Source organism: Oncorhynchus nerka, linkage group LG16, assembly GCF_034236695.1.
Source record: "Oncorhynchus nerka isolate Pitt River linkage group LG16, Oner_Uvic_2.0, whole genome shotgun sequence".
In the NCBI taxonomy this organism is placed as follows: Eukaryota; Metazoa; Chordata; class Actinopteri; order Salmoniformes; family Salmonidae; genus Oncorhynchus; species Oncorhynchus nerka.
In genome coordinates this window covers 33039649-33047148 of record NC_088411.1, presented here as the reverse complement: position 1 = coordinate 33047148, position 7500 = coordinate 33039649, and the positions used below count along the sequence as shown (strand labels likewise).

The 7500-nt window shown below is 42.3% G+C and overlaps 1 protein-coding gene across 1 annotated transcript; it reads left to right on the top strand.

The window, feature by feature from the left end:
• The first annotated feature begins 1350 nt into the window (after positions 1 to 1350).
• On the top strand, positions 1351 to 4325 carry LOC115124899 (E3 ubiquitin-protein ligase TRIM35-like). Its single transcript, XM_029654394.2, is given in 7 exon segments — positions 1351 to 2028; positions 2640 to 2735; positions 2856 to 3086; positions 3182 to 3204; positions 3288 to 3406; positions 3547 to 3615; positions 3618 to 4325. Coding segments are annotated over 7 exon segments (1410 nt in total). The 5' UTR covers positions 1351 to 1623; the 3' UTR covers positions 4085 to 4325.
• Positions 4326 to 7500: the final 3175 nt, after the last annotated feature.

Below are 7500 nucleotides of genomic sequence, written 5' to 3'. Positions count from 1 at the left end.
CATAAACCCTGCAGGTTGTAAATGGTAACAACACAATGCATTTATACAGCTCATATCTTCACTAGTACTAGGAGATAGGCAGCAACTACTGTAACTCAAGTTTATGTGCTGCCTACCTGTCTGTGTTTCCCATTAATTTGGTTTTGAGACCTGCCCATTTCTCCAAATGCTCCAAATGAAATACACTAAAGATGCCATAAAAACATTGACTCTCCAAGTTCCATAAACAAGCAGACAAACAGAGATTTTTCTTTTAAATTACCCCTATAAATCTCCTCACCCTGTCAATGATTGATAGTTCTTTCACTTGACCATGTTTTCTACATTCACTCAATATGAAGGAAAAAACTATCTGTACTTGTTCAGGGGACAAAGTATTTAAAACACTCTTACTATTTAGACTTTTCTGCTTTTAAATAAAAGAAAAGAAAATCAAATCAAATCCAATGTATTTATAAAGCCCTTCGTACATCAGCTGATATCTCAAAGTGCTGTACCGAAACCCAGCCTAAAACCCCAAACAGCAAGCAATGCAGGTGTAGAAGCACGGTGGCTAGGAAAAACTCCCTAGAAAGGCCAAAACCTAGGAAGAAACCTAGAGAGGAACCAGGCTATGTGGGGTGGCCAGTCCTCTTCTGGCTGTGCCGGGTAGAGATTATAACAGAACATGACCAAGATGTTCAAATGTTCATAAATGACCAGCATGGTCGAATAATAATAAGGCAGAACAGTTGAAACTGGAGCAGCAGCACAGTCAGGTGGAAGTTGAAACTGGAGCAGCAGCATGGCCAGGTGGACTGGGGACAGCAAGGAGTCATCATGTCAGGTAGTCCTGGGGCATGATCCTAGGGCTCAGGTCAGTTGAAACTGGAACAGCAGCATGGCCAGGTGGACTGGGGACAGCAAGGAGTCATCATGTCAGGTAGTCCTGGGGCATGGTCCTAGGGCTCAGGTCCTCCGAGAGAGAGAAAGAAAGAGAGAAGGAGAGAATTAGAGAACGCACACTTAGATTCACACAGGACACCGAATAGGACAGGAGAAGTACTCCAGATATAACAAACTGACCCCAGCCCCCTGACACATAAACTACTGCAGCATAAATACTGGAGGCTGAGACAGAAGGGGTTTGTCAATTTAAATGGCTGATGTTATAATTTGAGACAGAAGACTTTTGTCAATTTAAATGGCTGATGTTATCATTTGTTATGTTATACCATGGATTAGAAATATAAAGATGATTTTAAACATACAGGACAGAAGTCATCTGTCATTGGCCCTGTTTGTTCTTGGGTGCAGGTTAAATATTCAAACAGGTATTCCCAGGTTCACAGTAACCTCCACCCCCGAGTCACATGATGACTAAAGTTCATCTCAGTGCTGTAACTTTAATAACTCTCCAGGACTCACGTCTGTCTGACACACAACAACACTGGGATTTTATTTAGATTGTTCTGAAATATCAGGCTGTTAAACCAACCAACACAAGGTAATATCATCAAGACGGTGAACTTTACATTCAGCTTCATTTACATTTCAATGTGTCCGTTTAAGAGATGAATTTGTTAAAAGTGAAAGTAACTTTCAGATCTCATACCAGGACAGGGAGTGACACCGTGTGAGAAAATGGCTTCTAGTTTGTCTCTCCCAGAGGAGGATTTCTCCTGTACGGTGTGCCTTGACATCTTTAAGGATCCTGTCATCTTGTCATGCAGCCACAGCTTCTGCCAAGCCTGTCTAAAGGAATGCTGGAAAGATAAGGAATCTCGGGAATGTCCACTTTGCAGGGGAAGATCGTCTAAGGATCAGCCCCTTATAAACCTTTCTCTAAAGAACCTGTGTGAGGCCTTATGGGAAAGGAGACAGACAGATCCAACCACAGGGTCCAAGGTGCTCTGCAGTCTACACAGTGAGAAACTCAGTCTGTTCTGTCTGGAGGATAAAGAGCCCATCTGTTTGGTGTGTCAGGTCTCAAGGAAACATAAAGATCATGACTGTATCCCTGTAGATGAGGCTGTTCAGGATCACAAGGTAGGAGGAAGATTCTGATATGTGATACAGCAATACTCAAACTATGGAACATGAAGTTATCAATGTTTTATTAATGAGTCTGACTCATTTAGATAATAGATGTTCTACACATTGTGTTGACTGAATAATTGTGAATTTCAGATTCTGATACATTATAAATCACTGTTTGGTATGAAATTGAAGTGTTTGAGATCCTGAGTGAAAACGTATAGTGTATCTCTGACCATGAAACTTAAAACAAATGTCTCTGCAGTGGTAGAGATAAACTGTACAGTTACAGGTTTACTTTCATTGTCATGAATGAAAGATGAATCTTTCCCTGGAGGCAGAACTGAGTGATTTCCACTAGATGAGCCAGCTGCAATGGCAAAATTGGCTATGTTTTAAAAATGAATTAAAAGAAGCATTTGCTTTTTGGTCTTAGTTTGAGGTTAAGGTTAGACAATAGAGTAATAAGTGTGGTTAAGGTTAGACATTATAGTTAGCAGTGTGGTTAAGGTTAGGGTTAGGTTTAAAATCCGATTTTATGACGTTGTGGCTGTGCCAGCTAGTGACCACTCCGTAGAGCTGCCTCCAGAACACGATTCATGACATAACACGACTCATTCCAGGAGGAACTCCAGACTGACCTGAAGCCCTTACAGGAGAAGCTGAAGGTCTTTAATAAAGTTAAACAAACCTGTGATCAAACAGCAGTGCACATTAAGGTTCGTATAAATTATGTAAAGTTACAATAGCACAGCATGTATTGTTTCAATTGTAGCCTACATGTAGGACTTAATTCTGATAATAATTGTATAATTATTTATTCTTCTCACTGTCTCCAGAGCCAGGCCCAGCACACAGAGAAGCAGATTAAGAAGGAGTTTGAGAAACTTCACCAGTTTCTACGAGAAGAAGAGGAGGCCAGGATAGCTGCTCTGAAAGAGGAAGAGAAGCAGAAGAATCAGAAGATGAAGGAGAAGACTGAGCAGATGAACAGAGCGATATCATCACTTTCAGACAAAATCAGAGCCATAGAGGGGGAGCTGAAAGATGAAGACATCTCATTCCTGCAGGTAAGGACGGCTCTCTCTCAGACATACATTATAAATTAACTCAAAGATGTATAGATAAATCAATAATATTGATGGCAAAATACTCTACTTTCCAGAACTTCAAGACCATGAAGGAAAGGTAAGTGATCTGCTTCTCGTCTCTCTTCTCTGTGGTTGTGAACCCAACCCCACAGACATTCTGACTCCTGAATGTTATTCCAGAGCCCAGTGCACAATGCCAGATCCACAGCTGGTGTCAGGGGGGCTGATAGATGTGGCCAAACACCTGGGAAACCTGAAGTTCAGAGTCTGGGAGAAGATGAAGGAGATCATCAAACACAGTGAGTACTGGATAGGAGAGGACATGATCTAGAATAATGTAAGATAGGTTTAATTAAGTAGTCTATTTGAAATAGTATTGTTAGTGTATATGAAAAGAGACTACATGGTATAATGTGTGGAATATCTCTTTGTTCTGAAGCTCCTGTGATTCTGGATCCCAACACTGCATCCTCCTGGCTCTGTCTGTCTGATGATCTGACCAGTGTGAGTCTAACTGGCCCAAAGCAGCAGCTCCTGACAACCCAGAGAGATTCATGAAGTATGCAGATATTATTGGCTCTAAGGGGTTCAGCTCAGGTAAACACAGCTGGGAGGTGGAGGTGGGGGACCATCCTGACTGGATTATGGGCGTGGCTAAAGAGTCAGTTGACAGGAAGGGGAAGGTGAGTTCATCACCAGAGTATGGAATCTGGTCTCTACTGCTGAATAGTGGTAAGTATAGTAATGGAAAGGGAGAGACCCTCCTGAAGAAGAAACCCCAGAGGATCAGAGTGCAGCTGGACTACGACCAGGGGGAGGTGTCCTTCTACGACTCCAAAGACATGACACTCATCTACACTCATAAAGACACATTCACTGAGACTCTCTACCTGTACTTCTCTATTGGATCAGCTGGTGATGCCAAAAGCACAGGTGTTCAGATCTGCCAATCAGAGGTGTCAGCCCATGTCAGTTAAACATGTTGTATTGGTTAATTAGTCTAGTTAATCTAGCCAGCTATCTAAACTAGTCATCATGACTGAATTACTAACCGTGCATGCAGGGTACGTGCCCAGGGGCCCTGACCTCCAGGGAGACCCAATTTATTATGTTCTATAGAATTGCATGAAATGATGTGTAAAACTACAAAATAATTGTTCTGTAATGCAAACTCATATGTTTACTTTTTGTGAATAAAACTCTTGTTCTGCAAACAGATCCCTCTGTACATATTATATTTTTCATTGCGATGCTGAATTAATATTTGTTAATGTGTAGCAACTAATTGTGTTTGTAGAACAATTCTAAATGTAATACATTTAGGGCTATGACTAGGGTGGTTCCTGGTCTTTAGGAAAACCTCTGGGCCCTAGATGTGGTTGGTTCACCAGTTAAGGAAAACCTCTGGACCCTAAATGTGGCTGGGTTAAGGAAAACCTCTGGGCCCTAGATGTGGTTGGTTCACCAGTTAAGGAAAACCTCTGGGCCCTAAATGTGGTTGGTTCACATGTTAAGGAAAACCTCTGGACCCTAAATGTGGCTGGGTTAAGGAAAACCTCTGGGCCCTAGATGTGGTTGGTTCACCAGTTAAGGAAAACCTCTGGGCCCTAAATGTGGTTGGTTCACATGTTAAGGAAAACCTCTGGGCCCTAAATGTGGTTGGTTCACATGTTAAGGAAAACCTCTGGACCCTAAATGTGGCTGGGTTAAGGAAAACCTCTGGGCCCTAGATGTGGTTGGTTCACCAGTTAAGGAAAACCTCTGGGCCCTAAATGTGGTTGGTTCACATGTTAAGGAAAACCTCTGGACCCTAAATGTGGCTGGGTTAAGGAAAACCTCTTTGCCCAAGGTGTGGTTGGGTCACATCTTTAGGAAAACCTCTGGGCCCTAGATGTGGTTGGTTCACCAGTTAAGGAAAACCTCTGGACCCTAAATGTGGCTGGGTTAAGGAAAACCTCTGGGCCCTAGATGTGGTTGGTTCACCAGTTAAGGAAAACCTCTGGACACTAAATGTGGCTGGGTTAAGGAAAACCTCATCTTCTAATATTAACTATTGACTTTAGTGTAATTGTGAATAACTTGAATCCTTGTCAGAATGTCCTTTTCTAGTGTCAACGTTTACCTGTCTATGTCCCTGACAGTGTCTGCAGCATTACAACATGAAACAAGGACATGATATTGATCTGACTATTGAGCTACAGAGCTCTGTGTTAAACTGTTATCAGTGAATGTTCTACATGCTACTGGGTCTGGGAGGACACCATGTACAACACAACGTCTGTCATTATTGGTGCTGATGTGAAGATATGCAACAAACTGACATTAAAAGATCATCAAAGAAACATCTTGCTTTCATATTGTTGTTATTGGTTGTGAAATACTGATCATCAACAGAGATCATGTATTAAACTGAGATAATGTCATGCTGAAGGTTGACCGTGATTGAAGATTTTACAACATGGACTGGTAATATTTAATGTACATGTTTGAGAGTTTAATTTATTTACAGGTATTTAGTGAATTTAGTTGTCTGCTAAACTGCATGCTGGAACTGGTGACTGGTCTGTAGTGACTGAGTGCAGTTGAATTGTTAACCACCAGATGGAGGACTTGAGATACAAAAGATCAGCCTTCTGTAAAGATGACCTGAAACCAGAGTCATTAAACGTGTGAGTCATTATGGTGTCTGAGTCGTTGCATGTTTGGTATGGTAAGTATACGTTGTGGACATCTGTGTTGTATTGTGTATTGTAAGTATAGCAGGTTCCTCCTCTCTCTCTCTCTCTCTCTCTCTCTCTCTCTCTCTCTCTTTTCACCCCCCTCTCTCTCTCTCTCTTTCAACCCCCCCTCTCTCTCTCTCTCTCTCTCTCTCTCTCAGGTCCTGTAAATGCACAACAGGACAGCAGTGACTGTGCTGGACATACCAATGTTCACTACTGTACATAGTTACCACGTCAAACACAGGTGTTGCCCCCCCCCACCTCCTCTAAGCTGCTGCTACTCTCTGTTATTATCTATGCATAATCACTTTAATAACTCTACCTACATGTACATATTACCTGAATTACCTGGACACCGGTGCCCCCCCCACACTGACACATTGACTCTGTACAGGTACCCCCTGTATATAGCCCCACTATTGTTATTGACTGCTGCTCTTTGATTATTTCTTATTCTTCTCTCTTACTTTATTAGGTATTTTCTCAAAACTGCATTGTTGGTTAAATGTTTGTCAGTAACCATTTCAGAGTAAGGTCTACTACACCTGTTGTGTTCAACGAAAGTTACAATATAGATTTGATTTGAATGTAACTCAGCGGTTTTATTTAGAATGGGTTCTCCAGACACAGTTTGTTAACTGTAGACATGCTAGATTAGACCCATTCAACCATTCATTATCCATACACAACCCCCCAAGTATACATAGTGTTATTTCAGAATGATTCAAAATACAACTTCACACCACTCTTCTATGTTCTCTCTCTGGTGAGCTCTAGTTACTACTAAATTACTACACAATTACTACAAAAACTAAAGTTAGACTAATGTTCCTGAGACTTAAAGGTGACTTCCTTTATTTCCTATATGAGTTGTGGTACTGTCTGCTGTTTGACAATTCTCCTAAGTGCCAATTGGTGTGGTTCCTTCTGACGTCTGAGACAAACAGAGGTGTGTGTTGCGTATCTGTGTGCATTCCATTCACAGCTCTGTGAGAGAGTGGAGGGAGAAGAGAGAGGGACAGAGAGAGACACCCTCATTTCTCCCTCAACACCACCCTCTACCTTGTAATCAGGACCCCACTGACACTTTAGCTGGTCCAGATGGAGTCTCTCTCTCTACGATGTGTGGTGTCTGACTGGCTAGGACTGGGAAGGACAGAGCACACACTCTCTTCTTTTGCACAGTACCCCTCTCTCAACCCCCTCCATCTCTCTCTCTCTCTCCTTTTCTCCCCCCTCTCTCTGTCAGACAGAGATTAAGGTGTCAGGGACCTTCAGGTTCTGTTGTAGTGTTGGTGTTGGGATGGTTTCACCACAGCGCAGGAAGAGATGAAGTGGAGGGTTAACCCAAGCCGGTGGTGTATTTAAACCAGAAGTGTTAATTTCATTGTGTGGAGAGCCACCACTAAGGACTTCAACAATCCACTACTGTCCAAGTCCCTGTCAGGTGATGTCATAAATGTGAATGATGTATTTACACACACACACACACACACACACACACACACACACACACACACACACACACACACACACACACACACACACACACACACACACACACACACACACACACACATGCTCTCTGCTCTGTAGGCGCTGCATGGAGGCAAGTCTGGGAGAGAGAGAATAGACAGGAGGGAGAGAATGAATCAGAATAAAGGACAGAGAGA